This window comes from Anastrepha obliqua, chromosome 2, assembly GCF_027943255.1.
Source record: "Anastrepha obliqua isolate idAnaObli1 chromosome 2, idAnaObli1_1.0, whole genome shotgun sequence".
NCBI classification, from domain to species: Eukaryota; Metazoa; Arthropoda; class Insecta; order Diptera; family Tephritidae; genus Anastrepha; species Anastrepha obliqua.
The window spans coordinates 108,615,361-108,636,300 of record NC_072893.1 but is presented as its reverse complement, the minus strand read 5'-3'; the positions used below and the strand labels follow the sequence as shown (position 1 = coordinate 108,636,300).

At 33.8% G+C, this 20,940-nt stretch overlaps 1 protein-coding gene across 1 annotated transcript in view; it reads right to left on the bottom strand.

The window, feature by feature from the left end:
- Window positions 1–13,528, bottom strand: part of LOC129239659 (ataxin-8-like) — a 50,264-nt gene extending 36,736 nt beyond the window's left edge. The window contains exon 1 of the mRNA XM_054875327.1: window positions 12,390–13,528. Within this exon, the coding sequence (XP_054731302.1) occupies window positions 12,390–12,826 (437 nt within the window). The 5' untranslated portion in view covers window positions 12,827–13,528. The remainder of the gene's footprint in view (window positions 1–12,389) is intronic.
- Window positions 13,529–20,940: the final 7,412 nt, after the last annotated feature.

The following is a 20,940-nucleotide window of genomic DNA, read 5'->3' as shown; positions in this document are numbered from 1 at the left end:
GCGCAGCCATCATCAAAGGCAGCCGAAGAAATGTGAAAAAAAAACGAAACAAAACGCAAGGGAATCCAATTGCTTATTTCAGGGCAGATTTTGTTGATTAGTTGTTAGGTAGATGAAATCGGGTTTGCGCGCTGAATAAATGGAAATGCGTGCGCTTCTTTTGTTTCATTAGCTTGTTTTTGTGTCTAAGAAAAATAAATATGCTTGTATGTATGTAAAGCAATCAGCGAGATTGGATTAAATTGCCCGAACCGATTTGATTGTTTAAAATATGTATGTATGTGTGTGAATGTGGAAAAAAACTATAATATACAGCAACCATTTTTAGCAACACAATCAGATTTTTGAGCTAATCATAAACACGAGTAATAGAGTGTGGCGCCAAGGGCGTATCCAGGGTAGGGCAACTAGACATTTCAGCCGAGTTATTTAGACGCTTGCAAACTTTACCCAAGACTATTAAAAAACCTTCACCACAAGAAAATTGGCCAGCCTAAATTACTTTCAATGATCAATTTCTATGAAATTGCCAAACGAGACAGCAAATTGAATAAAATTGGCAATGCATATCAGGAGAAATATTTCTAGGCATATATTGCCAACATCTGTGAAGCAATGAGCTGTCATTTTGCATATTTAACAGCAAATCGGGGGGTAAGGGATAAAAATCGATTTTTTTTTTTGCATACATTTCAAAAATACCGTGTTAAAATTTTAAGTCAATCCGAGCAAAACTTTTTAAGTTATAGAGCATAAGGCCGAGCCGCCTCAAACATCTGCCGAGATAACTTAAAACTTTAAACGCGGTTTTCTCGAACCTTTTTTTAAAGTGCGTAGTCATTGGCATTTGAAAACTACTCAACCGATCCTTTTGAAATTTTGCACACATATTTTACATATAAACCCCCCCCCCCAACGTTTTTTTTTTCGCCATTTTTTTTTTAAATTAAGGAGGTTTTACACCTACAAAATGGCGGCATTTTTTCGTCAAAAATCACTTTTTACTTCAAACGACTACCAAATGGCTGAAAATGAAAATAAATCGTCAAAATAAACGTTGGGGGGAAGTTTAACTCATACTTTAACTAAATTATTCGATTTTTTTGATTTCAGATGATTCTACGCTGAGATATGCTGACTACTGCAAAATGTATTTTTGAAAAGACGTCTACGTAAATGTGCTCTCATTCGCTCATTTTGCAATATTTTTACATGAAAATTTTATCAAATATTCTTGAAATGTTACTTTATAATATGCAACAACTTTTAATAAACTGACTTGAACCGTTTCGCTACAATAAATTCATGAAAAAAGTGTTTTTTTTTAGCGTTTATCCCTTACCCCCCCCCTTAATCGAATGAATTAAACAATACTTTCAAACAATCAAGCGCTCGAGCACAACGTAATTGGCTTACTTGACAAATTTTTCAAAATGACGATAACATAACATGTCAATGCCCACACTTAAAACATTTCCATCGCATTCAATCAAATTTGGCAGTTGCTATAAAATGAGGAACTGAATGCCGGGATGTTAGGTTATCACTGAGCTCGTCGTATAACGAAGTTACGAACGCATACAACCATTCGCTACGCCTAAGAAAATTTTTCTGTCACTAAATCGAAACATGTATTTAATACACAATTAAAAATGCTCTTCCTTTGTAAGAAACCTAAATAATTACCTAGTATATATTTGTTAATTTAGTTTCCTAAGCTTTAATTTTGTTAATTACTTCTATATAAATACTCTTAGTTCTCTGTAGTCTGTAAGAAACTTTGTATTTCTTGACTTACTAAAATGAATAAATGAAATAAATCCACGTGAACCCAAAAAAGAGATGGCAGATTCAAATGCTAAATTTTTGATGTTTAGATACCAGTTGATACAAAGTAAACAAGCAAAATTTAGCTTTCAAAATTATTTCTTAAGCGTTATTTTGCATCTATTTTAATTTTCTTGCGAATGAAACGAATTCTATTGGGAGTGCTGTAGTATTTTTTTAGTGGAGAAAGACAGCCAAATTTAAGAGTACTTCAAATCACGCGCAAAACATTGAGATACGCTTTAAATCCCTTGCAAATGGGCGACGTTTTTTAAGAAAAATTCTTCGTTGCTAAAATTAATATATATAATTAAAAAAAAAAAAATAAAAATAAATAATTGGCGCGTACACATCTTTTCGGTGTTTGGCCGAGCTCCGCCTCAACCAAATTAAAAACAAATGTTGTGGGTATTGGTTGCAAATTCATTGATAAGAAATTTCACCATTAGCAAAAAAACCCCGAAAACTCGAAATATATACTACATGGTCCAATAAGTTCATAAGGTGAGAGGGTAAACACAATTTTTTCAACCAAAATTCATTTTATTCTACAACATGGGTCCCTTCTAGGGCGCTACACTTTTCCCAACGGTCTTCTAACATTTTGATGCCTTTCGAAAAATGATCGATAGAAAGTCCTTCAAAATACTTGTCTGTTTCCCATTCAACTTCTGCATTTGATCGAAATCTCTTTCCATCTCTTCGAGTTTGGAAACAGCCAATAGTCGCTGGGGGCCAAATCTCGAGAATACGGTGGATGGGGAAGCAATTCGTAGTGCAATTCGTTCAATTTTGCCACGATAATCGTTGATTTGTGAGCCGGTGCATTGTCTTGGTGGAACAACACTTTTTTCTTTGCTAAATGCGGCCGATTTTTCTTGGTTTCGTCGTTCAAACGGTCCAACAAGCTGGCATAATACTCACCGGTGGCCGGTTTACCCTTTTCAAGATAGTCGATGAAGATTACACCGCAAGCATCCCAAAAAATGCTGGCCAAGACCTTTCCAGCCGATTGTTGCGTCTTTGGACGTTTTGGTCGGGTTTGGCCGGCTTCCAACCACTCTACCCACTGTTTATTCGACTGTGGCGTGTAGTGCTGGATCCATGTTTCGTCCATTGTTATGAATCGACGCAAAAACTCGCTTGGATTGCGGCGAAACCACTCCAAACAATGCTTAGAATCCATTATTCGTTGTTGTTTTTGGTTGATTGCGAGAAAACGCGGCACCCATATTCTGACTAGCTTTTCACACCCAAATGTTCAGACAAACTCGTTCCTACTGACCCTTTCGATATGCTTATGGCTTCTGCTAACTCGCGCACTTTCACTTTACGATCATTCAGAATGATACGATGGATTTTTTTGTTTTTTTCTGGAACAACTGCTTCATTTGGACGTCGTGAACGCGCTGCGTCCTCAGTGCCCGTACGACCGCATTTAAATTCACGAAACCATCGTTCAACGGTTCCGATCGACGGAGCGAATTCCGAATAATACTTCCGTAGCCATTAGTGTGTTTCCACAGTGTTTTTTTTAATAAAAAAACAGTGTTTTATCAATACACGAAATTCTTTTGAATACATTTTTTTCACAAAACCAAAAGTAGCTTCACTTAACGCACTGTAACTCACAAACTAATCGGCAAAATGTTATGAAAATTTGACAAGTAGCTTATAAAGGGCGGTTCTCACTAAATACCACATGCTTTCGATATTGACGCCGCCATCTATGCCTCATCTTATGAACTTATTGGACCATGTAGTAATTTTACCATTTTTAAATTACACATTTAATAAAAAATTTCGAGTGCACAAATCAGCATTTATGCCCTTGCTTGAAGAGCTTATCGGTTTTATCTGCATTCTGGACTGAATAGAAATGGGCAACTCAACGAAGCTTCGAATCAGATTGAAAAAACATAATTTTTAGGCGATTAGGCTCATTTTCATCTGAGTGGTTCAGTGAGTAAACAAAACTGTCGGTTGGTTCTGGTGCGAAAACCCACACAGCACATGAAATAATCGAACTATTGCGGGAAAAGTTTGTCGATTCCATTTTGTGAAGCAACTGCGATATTGAATGGCCCTCAAGAAGTTGTGATTTAAATGTATTGCACCACCTCTTGTAAGGAACTATGTGAATAACCAGACCCTCTCCATGCTTTAAATACTTTAGAAGCCACAATTCAAAGCACTTTCCATCACATACGACCCGACCCATAGTATAAAAAGTGCACAAAAATTGAGGCCATCGGTCATCATATCACTCTTAATTAAGACCCCTTGCAGAGTAATGTTATTCCACCTACACATTTTAATGTTGATCATTACCGTAACGACATAGTACCTTATATTTTCGATTTTTTTTTTATAAAAAACTTATCATTTTAACGTTTCACACTACTTTTAATAATAACAAACCTTAACAAGCAACAAAATATGGCAAGCGAATGGACAGCAAAATAGTATTATAAAGGCGACAAAAATGGTCCGTTACAAAAAATTCAAACGCACAAATTATGTACAAACTGCAGAAAAATTACTTTTAAAAGTATTAAGTAAACTAGAAATTTTATAAATCTAAACGTCTCCTTTTAATTGACTTTCACTTTCTCTTACATTTGCCACAATAGATTTTTCAAATTATAATGTAATATATTTATAATAGCATCTAGCAATCCCTTTGGCAAATATTTTAGAGTCTGAAATTAGTCAGTCAGCTCAAAATACTATGCAGTGCTAATGTCTATTCGCAACTAATGCCGGTCAGCGGTAAATAGTCAACAGTGTTAATATCTATTAGCGATTTATGTCAGTCAGCTGAAAATTGTCAACAGTGTTAATATCTATTAGCGAATAATGTCAGTCAGCTGAAAATAGTCAACAGTCTTAATATCTATTAGCGATTAATGTCAGTCAGCTGAAAATAGTCAACAGTGCTAATATTTATTAGCGATTAACAGATTTCAATCAGCTGAAAATAGTTAACAGTGTTAATATCTATAGCGATTAATGTCAATTAGCTGAAAATAGTCAACAGTGCTAATATTTATTAGCGATTAATAGATTTCAATCAGCTGAAAATAGTTAACAGTGCTAATATCTATTAGCGATTAATAGATTTTAATCAGCTAAAAATAATCAACAGTGCTAATATCTATTAGCTATTAATAGATTTCAATCAACTGAAAATAGTCAACAGTGCTAATATCTATTAGCAATTAATAGATTTCAATCAGCTAAAAATAGTCAACAGTGCTGATATCTATTAGCCATTAATAGATTTCAATCAACTGAAAATAGTCAACAGTGCTAATATTTATTAGCGATTAATAGATTTCAATCAGCTGAAAATAGTCAACAGTGCTAATATTTATTAGCGATTAATAGATTTCAATCAGCTGATTAGCGACTAATGCCAGTTTACTGAATACCGGCATAACGATTTGTTATCAACGTTAAAAAGCTACTGCTATTCAAGTATTGTTAGATGATACATAGGGCGAAGTGCAAATTTAATTGGCGAGATGGAAAGTACTGCATCGACAAATACCTCTATGGATATTCACAGCGACTCTTCGGGCAATTTTACATTCTGGAAACTAAACTGCAACCACATTAGGTTAAAAAGTGTGTCATCCCTTAGGGCTCAACACCACAAAACTGCTTAAATATCTTAAATGAAAAATTCCCACACTTTTTATTGTAAAATGAAGCGCTCGTAAATTTAAAACTCTCATTTAATGTTTAAATACTACAAATAAATGTGAGGTAAAAGTCCAAATATTGCAAGCAAGTGTAATAATATATGCTACGATTTCAATACTTTAGCAATATTTGAATTTCGAAACGAGCAACACTAAACCAATGCCAGTGCAGGCGCCGATATTAACCACAATGAAGCCGGCAGCAGTAGCAACCATTTTAGATATTTATTTATTGTATTTACAGGCAACTAGCAACTGGCTGAATTGTAAACGAAAACTTGAACAAAAGAGAAAAAAGTAAAGCCACAGCAACAGAAAAAAAGCCGCCAATAAAACAACCAAAACTAAGTGAGGAAAATGAGAGTGCTGTGTTATCGACACCTGCAACAAAAGGCAATATTATTATAATTTGTTGTTTTTGTTTTGTAATTTATTTCGCTGTTTTCATTTGTGTAATTCAAACGGCAAAACATTACTTGAATTTCCTGCAACAAATGGAAACTCATGGCAATGTGAAATGCTTCAACAAAATAAGAGTGCAATCGCGCAATAGCTGAGTGGATTTGCAATCGAGTGATGATAAGTGCTGGCGATTGCCGTGGCGTGAATTTCGCTAAACAAAAAAACGAAAAGAATAATGAACGATCGACAAGTAAGTTTACCACTGCGTATGGTACGCATGAGAGAAAAATAAATAAAATTAAATAAAAATAAAATTTAAATAAAAATAAAAAAAAGTATAATAAAATACAAGTAACCCACAAATATTTCTAGCCACTGAGCAGCGCAAAATAAAATAAATAAATACAAAAACACGCTAGTGAAGGCAATAAACTTGAGTGAAGTAGTCACAACAGCAATGCCAAGGAAATAAGAAATAATTTCCGTTTACTTGATGGTATTTCATACTGTCATACAAAATGGAACAGTTAAAAGCAAATTAAGCGGTTAAAAATATTTACCATTTTGCCTTTCATCAAAGGGAGGGGCCTACATGAGCGGCTATCACCAACGACATTTCAAATATATAGCGAAAATACTAAAAGAAAGTCAACTAATGTGCACAAATAAATTCCAGAAAGTAATTGCAACTTAGCAAAAATACTTCCAACAATAGATATTTATTAGGCGAGCACACCCAGTACTTAGCAGTCATAAAAAGGAAAAACAAAATAAATAATAGGTATGCCCTGGAGATACTTTTAACTATACACCTATTTCAAAAATTACCGCTGGGAGCTTTCGGCAGAGGAATTTCACAGTGAGCACCTTTCACTTTTCGAGCACCTCCTTCATGGAGGAAATAAGGCTTGAGGAAGGGCGATAGTCGAAGTTATTGCCAAAGCCAGAGTTACAAGGCATAATATGCAAATGCATTGTGAAATCTGTCATTTTTATTTAACCAAACTCATTAACTTATACCTTCGACATGTAATAGGAATGTACGTATGTAATATCAGTTACTTTCAGATGAGATGTGGTTACTTTTCGCGCACAAAAAAAGTGCCAAAGAGGCAATATGATCTTCACGATATGTTGCTGCTGTTGTTGTAGCAGCTAACAGATCCCAACCAATGAAATCATGAGACGTTGTCTTCAATCTCATCTAATCTCGTTGATCCACGATACGAACTATTTCCATAGGGCGGGATTCCGGTTGAGTAGAACCGGATACCATGGGAATGCCTGAAGATACTAATGAACTTCTGGTGAGTGTCGTTTAGTAGTTGCATTATTGGAATTTATTTCGAAAATATTGCATTTTGTGGGCTTAAGGAGACAGATACCTGTCAAATTTCGAAAAAAAGTGTTTTGTTTTTTTCATAAAATGTTAATATAATCCTTTAAGAATATGTCAAAAAAATTTTAGAACATAAATTTAAGTACATATTTCTTATATTATTGATCGTCAACCATGACGACTCTATTCTTTGCGTTCGAGCGCTGGGAGAGGTATAGTCATGTATCCAAACTTTAGACGAGTTTTTCTCAAAACTACATTTTTCGAATTGCCGTAAACAATAACTTGAAAAGTTATTGACCGATCTCCCTGAAATTTTGCACACATCTCTTTTATGATATTACTTTCTATGTGAATTTAAGTTTTCGAAAATTTTTCGAAAAAATAATTTTTTCGAAGCAAAAATAGTAAGAAAATTCGCCCCACAATTCATTTTTTTTAACATTTTATTCCGCGATTTTTTTTTTTGTGCCATTTGTTTTTAATTCATATAGAAATTATGACATTAATAAACAGAAAAATTTTTGGTTTTTAGTATTCAGGTCACTGACGCCGATGCTACAATGCCCACCGATTGAGAAGCCCCGCTGCGACCTTCGTGGAAGAATTAAGTGTACATCCACCATTTTAAATGATTAAAAAAAAAATGTTATATTATTTTAATGTATAAATAAACTGTATGCCAATTTTGAAAAAAATATATTGACTTCTTCATTTTAAATAAATTTAATGAAAATCAGGGAAAATATGGCCGTTTACTGGTATCTGTCCTTAAGGGGTTAGGTGGGTTACAGAGGTTCAAAAAAAGGGTATTTTTACTATTTTTTTTTTAATATATACAATCATATATTTTATTTAAACAATACAGCATATCAAAGATACATATTTAAACAGTATTTTGTGAAATTTTTATTTAAAAATTCCGAAAACTCAGCCGTTGGTACCTCATCTCCCTTAACGTCTCACAAAAAAATGCTCTTGCCGTGGACAGCATAACTCATTATTGGTTCATTTAAAATCAAAAAACCAAAAATATTTCGTTAGTACATGGATAAATCTCGTTACTGGACGAAGGAAAAAAAAATAAAATTTAATTTGAATTTTTGACAGACTTTGAACAAAAAAACACATTTTTTGGTCAAATTTTCGTCATGTGTTGGCTCGAAAAAATTAGTTGTAATAAAAATAAAAAAAAATCCTTCGTTCAATAACTTGATAATGTTATTCCAAAGATGTGTGCAAAATTTGAACAAAATCGCTTCATAACTTTTCGAGAAATCGTGTCCACCGACTTAAAAAATCGAGTTTTGAGATAAACGCGTATACCTGCGAAACGCTGCACTGACATGGCCTGATGGGCGGAACTTCTGAAGGGTCTATCTCGTAGAATTTTACTCGGATCAATTTGAAATTTTAGGAGAATATTTTAAACATATTATACTATTTAATAAGACAAAAAAAAAGAAATCGATTTTTTGAAATTTTCAAACCCACCTAACCCCTTAAATCAGTAGATTTCACACGGAGAAATTGGTGACCGAAGGGGAGAACGATTTTTTTTACTACTTTTTAAATATTTTTTTCTTAATTTTTTTTCAGTTTATTATTTTTAATTTTATTTTTATTATTTTAAATTTATTTTATTTTATATTCTTTTCTTAGTCTTTTTAGTTTTTTTTTACCATTTAATTTTTTTTTTCGGTTAATTTTTTTCTTTTATTTTCTTTTAATTTTTTATTTTTTTACTCCTTGTTTTTTATTGGTTTTTTTATAAGTTTATATTATTGTTTTTTTTTATTATATTTTTTATGTGTTTATAATTTTTTTTTTTTTGTTAAATGTGAAAATTATTGCCTGAAAATATTCGTATATTTTTATTTCAGATAAAAAACTCGAAATGTGAAGCGCAACACAGCAGAACAAGTAAAAAATTAAAAAAAAAACCCCCTTTGGCAAAGAAGTGGTGGCCTTTTACCACGGTTTTGCACCTTCACTATCTACAATTCAAAAGTGGTCAAATAAATTTTAAAGGTGGAGGGACAGTATTGAATAATCCTCGCTCTGTACTGTCGCTACAGAAGAAAATGTAAACAAATTTGAGAAACTTGTACGGACGCCCGAATAAAAGTTAACGTATTAGCAAAGAAAATTGACTTATCCGTTGGTAGTATCTCAAAAGTTAGGTGGATACAGCGAATACTTACGGCACCTCAAAAGCAAGAGCGAGTAGAGTGTAGACGTTTTTTGGAGCTCTTTGGGGAGAATTCGATAAGTAGGTATTTTCGACCAAAATGATACTACAGATGAGATTTAGGTTGACCCTGAAAGTAAGCAAGGGTCTATGCAGTGGCATAAGAAGGGTGTAGACTCTCCTAAAAATGTTTAGTCACTCCAAACAACGTCAAGATCCTGGCTATAGTGCTTTGGAATGCGAAAGGAATTTTAATGATTGGGTACAAAAAATGGGCGGAAACATAAAGAAACATCCGACGCTACCATTTTATATAAGTTAAGGGAAGCTATTGAGGAAAAAAGACGAAGAAAACTGACTATCGTCATTGTGCTGTTTCTTCTCGACAACGCTCCGGTTAACACAGGTCCGGTTTCCAAAGCCGCTGTACGAGTTTGCGGCCTGGCTCCTTGACTTGATTACTTTCTGCTTGCAAAAATTGTATGGCGATGAAGAGCTCAAAGCGGCAAACAATAAACGCACATTTTTCGGACAAGAAAGAAAGATATTTTTAGAGGGCATTGAGAAAATAATTTTAAAATATATACCAAGCGTATTGAGGTTATCGTAAGGATTGAAAAATAAAAATATGTACATTGAATTTAATTCGATTTTTTTTGTTCATAATTACACCATTGAAAGCACGACACTCGTATGTACATCTGTAAATATATAAATTATAAGAGCGTCTGATTACCACATTTCGGTACGGAACTCTATTATCATAATTTCTATATTCCGTCATCAGTCGTTTTGTCATTTGTCACGAACATGTTTTTCGTGCATGTGTGCATAGCGTGATAGAAGCAGGTAAAAATAAATATTTCAGGCCAGAAATGATAAATTATCAACAAAAAATGCGTTATTATGTCATCCTTTTTATAGGTCTTTACAAACAACACACATGCATAAAATGCCACAAAAACTAAATGATGTTGGCATTTGTTCTTATATGTAGCGGGTGTTTTTGTAGACATATGGAATTTTTGATAACGATATCTGCTATCTGATAGCTGTTTAAGGGAAATCACTATACAGAGATTTGCCTACGAATTTGGTTTCTAGAAATCATGTTCTCATATATGTACATATAACGGGTGTCTTTTTAGACATACACAATTTTTGACTAGGACATCTGTTGCAGGGAAATCACTATACAAAGATTTACATACGAAGTTGGCTTCTAGAAGTCATGTTCTTATATGTAACGGGTGTTTTTTTGACATATACAATTTTTGATAAAGATACCTGTTCCAGGAAAATCACTATACAAAGATTTCATTTTCTTATATAATATGTAACGGGTGATTTTTTAGATATATAGAATTTTTGATAAGGATATCTGTTATCCGATAGCTGTTTCAGAGAAGTGATGATACAAGTCATGTTGCTATATGTAACGGGTGTTTTTTTAGATATATAGAATTTTTAATATCCTCTATTATCTGATAGCTATTTCAATTAACTCAGCATACAAAGATTTACATACGATATTGTTTTCTACATAGAAAACGCATTCATCGCAGCTGTAAAAGTAACAGTAACTGCACGAAATTTGACTTCAATAGTTAATTTTTTGTGTGAGGACCAGGTACGCCCATGCTATGATTGAAGACGTAGAAGCCAAAATTTGGTTGCGCTGACAAAGTGGTACGAAATCGGGCCAACGGAATCCATAAGACGAAGTCAAGATATGACCCCATATGACCGAAATTATTTAAAAATACTAAATGCCATTAAATGTATAAAATGCTGAGCATTTAATTGATTTTTTTTTTCAGTTTTAAGAAGAAGAAGAAGTTTCATACCTCAAAAAAACACACCCATTTATATGCACATATCTAATATTCATATTCTATCTCATTATGAAAACGCGACAGCAATTCGTAATTAGTACATGCGGCACCAGGCATAAAAAAAGTTTAATTCACGGACATAAAAACGACATTATTTCGTTATATTGATTTTATCAATGTAGTTAGATTTTTTTTCTTTTGTTTTTTTGAAACTTGAATCATATGAGGAATAACGTCATATGCTTGTGGTTTTAGAAAAAAAGGTTCAGACATAAACTGCTAGCAGCAGTAGTGCAAAAACGAGAAGAGCAACTTATTTTGTTTTTGCTTTTAGTCCATCGAATTTCAAAACCCTTAAAGAAAGATTGACAGCTCAGAAACAAATTTGGTAATTTAAAGACCGCATGAATAGAAAACAAAAATCAAAATTGCCACCCTACTACTGCTGCTGCCTGATTAATGTGCCTTGGTCAAGACACTTTCTCCATTACTTTTAAAAATATAGTTTGAACCCTTCACTGATAAAAAATGAAAGCATAAAAAATATGTTGAATTTCGCTCATTCAGCGGGCGCAATCAAAGATACATCTAAAAATGATGGAAAATTATAAACGGAAACTTAAGAAAAGAGGCGCAAAAATATAAGTAAATAAATAATTAAATAAATAATGCGCTCCAAACACCCATTACATATTCGAGCTGGTGAGCCAAAATACGGGTGATTATGGGCTGTTCAGAAGTTGAGTAAAGTTGAAAAAATTACACTCACTTTGAATTAAGAATTTCTACACCTAAGTTATTATATTTATATTTACCATATGAACATTATAAGAGGAATTTTATGTAAATGTAAAGAAAAAATAATGAACCATAAAATATGATGACACATTCGTACGTCGATGGCAATCTCACCTGCGTGAATGTTTTGTGATTAGTGGGTGTTCACACCTTTATATAATTGGGCGACAAAATTCCTCAACACAAAACTAAGCATTTCCCCTACCTACTATATACATATTTAGATACCTCTATATGTATGTATGTAGAAATAACCGTTTGGCGACACCAAAAAATGCTCGCCCACTCACCTGTGAATCTGCGACGGTCCAGGCGCCATGCGCTGCTGATAGGCCGACATATTGGCCTGTTGCTGTTGTTGGTGCTGCTGCTGCGCGTTATTACTGCCGCTATTATTTTGCTGCTGTTGCTGAGCAGTTTGTTGCTGCGCTTGCGGTGGTGGGTGATGTGGATGGAGGTGCGTGGGTAGGTTACTGAGTTGTTGATGATACTGCTGCTGCTGCTGCTGTTGTTGTTGTTGCTGCTGATGCTGATGCTGTTGTTGCTGTTGCTGTTGATGCTGAGGCGATGGTCCATTATCATGCAAGTGCGACTGTGGCTGTTGATTGCCACCGCGCTGCTGCTGCTGTTGTTGTTGTTGGTGGTGGTGTTGCTGCTGCTGCTGTTGACCACCTGATGTTGGTGGTGGACCACCGACCTGCACTGATGAGCGTATGGCCGCTTCCATTTCATGCCGAACTACTGCTCCTGCTGCTGCTGCTGCCGGTGCCGGTGCTGCTGCTTATGCTGCCGCGACCAAAGACACACCACATTACGGCGACAGCAAAAATGTAAAGAAAAACCGATGGCAGTTGCGACAATAGTTGTCGTTTGCTTTTAATTTTCGTAGCAACAAACACACAAATACACGAAAAAAGTAGCAAGGTGGCAACACTTATTCGAAACTTTCAACGTCGCACGAACCTAAATCGACTTGGTTTACCAGAAACAACGCGGGTAATTTAACGCGAAAAGATGCGTTTGGCAACACTGGCCAAACTCACTACTCCGACAGGTGCTCTCACACACTCACCGCACACGTACGTACGAACGCGCGCACACTACACCGCCTCAGGCCACGGGCCGGCCTTATCCGCAAAAGGAGGAACGAATTCTTCCTCGCTTCTATGCGCTATTGCAACCTTGCCACCTTTTGAACTGAACTGCTACTGTATGATGGCAAATGAGCACAGCAATGATCTGCTTTTGATATTTCAAATTTAATTTTCGTACATTATCGATGCCATGCCATATCATAGGAAGCTTTTCTTACTCTTTCTTATTTTTTTAACACTTTCTTTCAATGATTTTGATTTAAACTGCAAATTTCTATCGATGCGATATTTGCGCTTTTTCCAGCTGATGTTGCTGCTGAAGATAATTATTTGTAATTAATTATAGCTTTAAGCTTAGCCACAAATTTTTATTTGATTTTATTTTATTTTTATTGATTTATTTATTTATCAATTAATGAAATTTTAAACTCATTTTCATTTTTTACATAAAAACACTTGCCCTTAAATTGGAAATTATTAATTTTTCATAAATTAATTTTTATAATTAATATATTAGAATAAATTACTCTTTACAGCTTATTTATTATTAAATATATTAACGGAAAATTATTTATTTGATTTTATTGAAGTTTTACTTTTAGACTTTATCTTTAATTAATTTTTAAGAACACAAGTTTTCTCCAGAAATATTTGCAATATTTTTTTTCATATATTTTTCATGCGGAGAAAAACATTTTATTTAATTTCCTCACATCCTGTGGAGAAAAAGAAAAAATACAAATTAAAATTATGTTCATTAATATTAAAACAATGCAAAATGGTTGGAATAAATATGATTTTTAATTGCGTTTCATTTATAATTCAACGGAAACGGAAATTGCATAGTGAAAGGACGGAAACGTGAACAAGTGCGTAAATTTGTGCATTTGGCGGTTGTGTGCGTTGAATGGCACATTGGGCACACACGTCAGTCAGCCAGTCGATGGTGCGTTGACAGTTACGCGTAGCGAGCGAAGTGGTTTTAATTCAACTGAATGGTTTATTTTCGACGTTTTCACACACACATCAATAAAATTATTTAATATTTATGTTGCATATTTTTCAAATTAGTTCGCGCACAATTGGGTTGCTATTATATTTTTATATTTTTTCTGATTTAACATACATATTTATAACATTTTTAGGTTTAAAAATCCGTAAGAAGCCAGCTTGGCCACATACACCAAAATTATTGCGAGCACTGAAATATAGAAAAAAAAGATTTATTAGTAAAATAGTAAAAAATAAATAGTAAAAATATTTTTGTTTTTAAATAGTGAAAATATGTTTTTTTTTTAATTTTTATATATTTTTTATTTAAATAACACTAAAATTATTGCAATAAAATGGGCTAACACAAATTTTTACCATAACGGATTTTAGTAATTTTAATTGTACCAAAAATAAAATAATTCAGACGCTTTCCTTAAGCAAAACTTTTGTTACTTAACCCGCTTAAGGGGGGTGGGTAAGGGATAAACGCTAAAAAAAAACACTTTTTTCATGAATTTATTGTAGCGAAACGGTTCAAGTCAGTTTATTAAAAGTTGTTGCATATTATAAAGTAACATTTCAAGAATATTTGATAAAATTTTCATTTAAAAATATTGCAAAATGAGCGAATGAGAGCCCATTTACGTAGACGTCTTTTCAAAAATACATTTTGCAATAGTCAGCATATCTCAGCGTAGAATCATCTGAAATCAAAAAAATCGAATAATTTAGTTAAAGTATGAGTTAAACTTCCCCCCAACGTTTATTTTGACGATTTATTTTCATTTTCAGCCATTTGGTAGTCGTTTGAAGTAAAAAGTGATTTTTGACGAAAAAATGCCGCCATTTTGTAGGTGTAAAACCACCTTAATATAAAAAAATGGCGAAAAAAAACGTTGGGGGGAGGTTTTTTATATGTAAAATATGTGTGCAAAATTTCAAAAGGATCGGTTGAGTAGTTTTCAAATGCCAATGACTACGCACTTTAAAAAAAAAGGTTCGAGAAAACCGCGTTTAAAGTTTGTAACGGACTACGCGCGCAACTGCTGCGTCTCGGCAGATGTTTGAGGCGGCTCGGCTTTATGCTCTATAACTTAAATTTTTTTTCTCGGATTGACTTAAAATTTTAACACGGTATTTTTGAAATGTTTTACTACAATAACATGCAAAAAAAATCGATTTTTATCCCTTACCCCCCCCTTAATGATTTTGAACCCCCGCACGCGAGCGCTGGACACACTCTAATAGCCTAGGCAGACGGTGAACTTAATCTGGATTAACGACTTAATTCGGAATTATCTCAGAAATTAAATGCCCTAAAAAGGATTGACAACTTGACTTTATACTCATAAGGAGAATGAGGGGAATTTTCGATCGCACCATTGCCGTAAAATTACAGTTAATATCCATTGTGAATGAAAAATAATGACTTTTGCAGAGAAGAACAAGAAAGGCTGGATGCAATGCTAGTTTGCACTAACACGTTCGAAATTTAATCAGTTGTTTTGACTTTGCGGAAATTTTTGAGAAATTGCAATTTAAGACTTTTTTTAAACAAATAATTATTTCTTATTATCGAGGCAGCTAAGACAAAACTATCCAATAAGCAAATCAGCTGTTCACTAATATTCGTAACAACCGTGTGTCACACTACAATTTTAATCAGAATTAACTGCGCTGATGTTTACATTATATTTTTGTGAAAAAAAAACCTTAGCGTCAAGTGGTTAGATAAAGAATTTGTTGACCCTGCTGCGCTATTACAATTTTACACTGACGATCAATAGTTGTGGCTAAATCGCCATTAAAAGCTCCCTAAAGGGTATGAAAATGTATTTGCATTCCCCCAGTAAACCTTTAGGTTAGTTAAAATTTGAGAATAATTTTGAGTTAAAGATCAATAGATATCCATATGCAGATATATTACTTTCAATGAAAATGAAAATTCACAATGCAAAATCCTGTTTCGGTGTTGTCATGACAGCTACAACTACAGCTGTCATATTGAGTGCTTTATATAAATAAAAAAAAATTAGAGCAAAAATAACAGCCAAATAGGCGCATAACTAATTTACAAATGGAGAGGAAATTGGCTAAGAAAGTACACTAGCGAACATGATGACAAATGAAGAAAGAGAAAAAGAGAAAAACAAAAAACCAAAGAGCCGGCAATTTAAATGCAATTTGCTAGCAATTTTTCAATATCCGCTTATGGACTGAACCGCATAGAAACAACAACACAATAGCAAAGAATACTGTATTTGACGAACTCTATGTGTGTATGTACGAGTATGTGCGCCGAGACACTCAACGATGCTACATCCCATTTGCATATCACCACAAACACAAAACCACACATTATCACCACTCTCTTGCATTTCCTTCTGTTTGCTCACAGCGGGTTATTTGACAGCATTTGCATTTGCATTCGCCAAGGTTAGTGGGCGGAAAAGTTGGACAAAGAAAAAATTTACAACCAGGCAGAGAAGACGCATAAAAATGTCAACTGACATTCAAAGGCATAGCTGCTGATGGTTGTTGGAAGAATGTTGTGAAATTCGCGTAAACAACGAAAGAATGTACGTTCCAGTCTAATACATAGTACATATGTATGTATGTATGTAGAGCAAGAAAAGAAATAATTGACGCACTTTAATCTAATACTATGTCTGGCAGCAAATGACATAGAGTTTGGAAATGGCGTAATTCTGGTATTTGAAATAAGGCTTGCATTTTTTAATAAATAACAAAGTACAAGCAGAATTGCAAAAATTTAAATAAAATGAAATGAAACGAAAATCGTGAGTATAATTTATTTAAAAGTTTACTTTGTTTAAACAACTATGCTTCATATTTGATTAGCATCTATTTTTAGGAGCAGCTGCCTAGTCAGACAAGTTCAAGTGCTTGAAAACAAACAAAAAAAAATACGATTAATAATAAATTTTCTAGCGCTCGTGCACTCATATCGCCATAATTTGTGCTGTGTATTTACATTAGCTGATAATTTTAATTGATCTTTATTTGTTATACCATTACTTTTTGGGTTAATTTTGATATTTTTAGCAAATACAACAGAAAACTAAAGCAGAATTTAGTCGTGTTTGCTATTACTGACATTGATTTCAGAGTAAAACGGAAAATTATTATCACACAGAAAGTGGAAAATTTTTAAGTGAAAAGAGAAGAACAAAATATCAATATTTAATCCATTTGTAAATACAAATAGTGTTAATGATTCATCAAAACCAAAAAAAAACGGAACAAGTTAGTAAAATACCTCGTCCTCGTCCAATAATTATCAATGGTAATATAGCCGCCGTAGCCGAATGGGTTGGTGCGTGATTACCATTCGCAATTCACAGAGAGAACGTCGGTTCGAATCTCGGTAAAACACCAACATTAAGAAAAACATTTTTCTAATTAATAGCGATCGCCCCTCGGCAGGCAATGGCAAACCTCCGAGTGCATTTCTGCCATGAAAAAGCTTCTTATAAAAATATCTGCCGTTCGGAGTCGGCTTAAAACTGTAGATCTCTCCATTTGTGGAACAACATCAAGACGCACACCACAAATAGGAGGAGGAGCTCGGCGTTTCAAATAATGTCAAATAACTCAAATAAACAAAACTTGTCTGGACAAAACTAAAGCACCCCCCATTAAAAGCGAAAATAATTGTTTTTACTCTTCAGTATTTTGTACTAAACCCATTATTTTTGATAAATGTTGTACCAGGCTTCTTTAACCGCTTCAAAGAGGGCTTCCTTTGTCCTGCAATTTTCCCTATTAATTTTCGAATTTACAATCTCTCACAAATTCTCAATGGGATTGAGATCGGGAGATTGAGCTGGCCAGTCTAAGATCTCTATAGCATTTTGTTGTAACCACGTTTTACAGTGCCTAGAGGTATGCTTCGGATCATTATCCTGCTGGAACCTCCATCTCAGTGGCATTTCCTCCTCAGCGTGTGGTAGCATTACATCTTTAAGGATGTTTGTGTACATGAAACGGTCCATAACTCCCTCTATTCGATGAATAGGCCCGATACCCTGGCCAGAGAAACAACCCCAAACCAAAATGTTCCCTCCACCATACTTGGTACTTCCGATACAATACTTCGGATTTAGTCGCTGTTGCTTTGGCCTTCTTACTCGCCTTATTCCATCTGAATGTTTCAAATTATATTTGGATTCATCAGAGAGAAATACAGTTTTCCATTTTTGAAGTGTCCAATTAATATGCAATTTCGCAAACTCGAGTCTGCGAAATAAATGGCTTTCTAGCTTTCAGCTTTAAATACCGTTAGGAAGAGAAATTAACTTAAAAACAACAAAACAAAGCCGTAGTTAAGAAAAAAAATGTGGAGTGCTTTAGTTTGACCATTCAGTTTTTAAATAATATGAACATTTCAATTTTTTTTTTCAGTATTACCAAAACGCTGTATATTTGGTATTATTTTATAAATACTTAAGTTACAAGGAAAGACATGATATGTACAATATATGCCATATTTCAAGATGTTTGATTGAGAGATTTAGCATTATTTAAAATGCCATTAGGGGGGTGTTTGGCCAATACTGTATGTAGGTGAAGTTTCATTTCAATCTGTCAATTTATTCATTTAGTATCGATTTGTCACAGCATTTTCTACAACGGAAAAAATCAAGTATCGTGCAGTGATTGAATTTTTATTTTGGAAGGTCTAAAATCAAAGGAAATTTGTGAACGAACGTTGAAAATGTATTATATAAGCACTTTTCGCCATGAATTAGTACAGTGGAAAGATGGATTTTTATTTTGGAAGGTCTAAAATCAAAGGAAATTTGTGAACGAACGTTGAAAATGTATAAGCACTTTTCGCTATAAATTAGTACAGTGGAAAGATGGATACTGAATTTAAACGTGGTCGCACAAGTCTTGAAGACGATTCACTTCCAGGACGTTCAAAAACAGCAACAGCACCAGAGTGGTCGAGTGGTGACTGAAAGAGATTTAGTAGAAGCCCTAGCCAACTCATTGGGCAGTATAAGCAATATTTCGACTGAAGTATTGGGTTTCAGATAGCTCTGTGCCCAAATGGGTGCCGCATTCGCTAACAACGGAACAAAAACACATTCGAATGCGGCTTTCTTAACAACATTTAGAACGTTTTCGAAAGGATAAAGTGGATTTTGTGCGTCGATTCATCAGTATGGATGATAATCCTAAATCAAAACAAAAGAAGAGACAAAGGAGTGGCGTGAACCTGATTCTTCATCTCCGAAACGAGTTCGTGTCCAGAAATCGGCCAAGAAAGTGTTAGCATCAGTGTTTTGGAATGCGAAAGAAATTTTGTTTAAACTGGTAAAACAATAAATTCTGAATATTATTGTAACCTTTAGATCAACTGAAGGAAAAAATTCACCAGATTTGGCTCCTAGCGACTTTCATCTGTTTCCAGAGTTGAAAAAATGCACGCGAGGAAAGCGTTTTTCACCAAATTATGAGATTATAACAGCTGCGGAAGCGTATTTTGCAGCCCTGTTGAACAGCCAAGTAATAGTGAAGGCGATAATATCAGTTTTGAGGAATAAACTTGTATTTTCAATTTTCTGAATATATTGCGGGAACTCTTAGAGTAAGGTGGTGTATGTATCTATGTCGCTAAACAGGTAACACAGATCTACCTGTTTTTTTTTTTTCATTTTTTCTTTTCTTATTTTTTTTTTCTTTTTTTCTTTTTCTTTTTTTCTTTTTTTTCTTTTTTCTTTTTTTTCTTTTTTCTTTTTTTTCTTTTTTACTTTTTTTCTTTTTTTTCCTTTTTTCCCTTTTTTTCTTTTTTTTTCGCGCCAATCACCATATTTGCGACCCCAAAAATCGGCAGAGTTTTCAATTTGGTGAACTTAAACCCACCAACGTCACAAGCGCCACTTTGAATTTGCAAAACTGGTATCGGACTTATAATCAGTGACCTCAAAGATCTCTGAGAACGCAATGTAAATTATATATAATTTTATTTATACAAAAGTTTATTAATTAAATTAATTTTTTTTATTACAAAAACTTATTTGCATGTTTAATATTTTTTATCATAAAAACTATTTACATTTTTTTTTTATTATAAACACATATTAAGTATTGTTTTTTTTCTATATAAACTTGTTTACATATTTAATATCTTTTTATATAAAATCTTTTTATGTGCTCACATGTAGCATTCCTTGAAAAAAAAAGATTGTTAACCTTCAGTTGGATATTGAAATGTGTTAATTTTTTAAATAAATTATTAACAAATTTTTTTAATACATATGAATGTATGTAGGGGCCCAACGCACACAGATGCGCACTGGAAATAAATATTTGCTGATAATTTTAACGCATCTTTTAACTTTTAAGCGTTCTTCCCCTGACTACAGCCCCTGTGTTTTCCCCCTCACTTTCTTATTTTCGTATTCATCTTACAGTAGATTAGAATAAATAGCCATTCAGAGCAACTTTGAAGATACAATTTATGACACAATTGCCATTTCAATGATTCGATAGCAAGTCACGCCATTTGGGATGTGAATTAGCGATTAGACGCCAATCAAATAATTGTAATGCAAAGCAGAGCAGTGAGAAAATGCATGTAACTCATAAAATATGCGACCAGAACCAGCCCACAAAAATGTATAGAAAAATGATCATTTTATTACAAAATTGGTTTGCCGCTATAAACAGTTACATTTGCATACAAATGACAATTTGTAAATTTCCCATTTTATATTAATTCGTA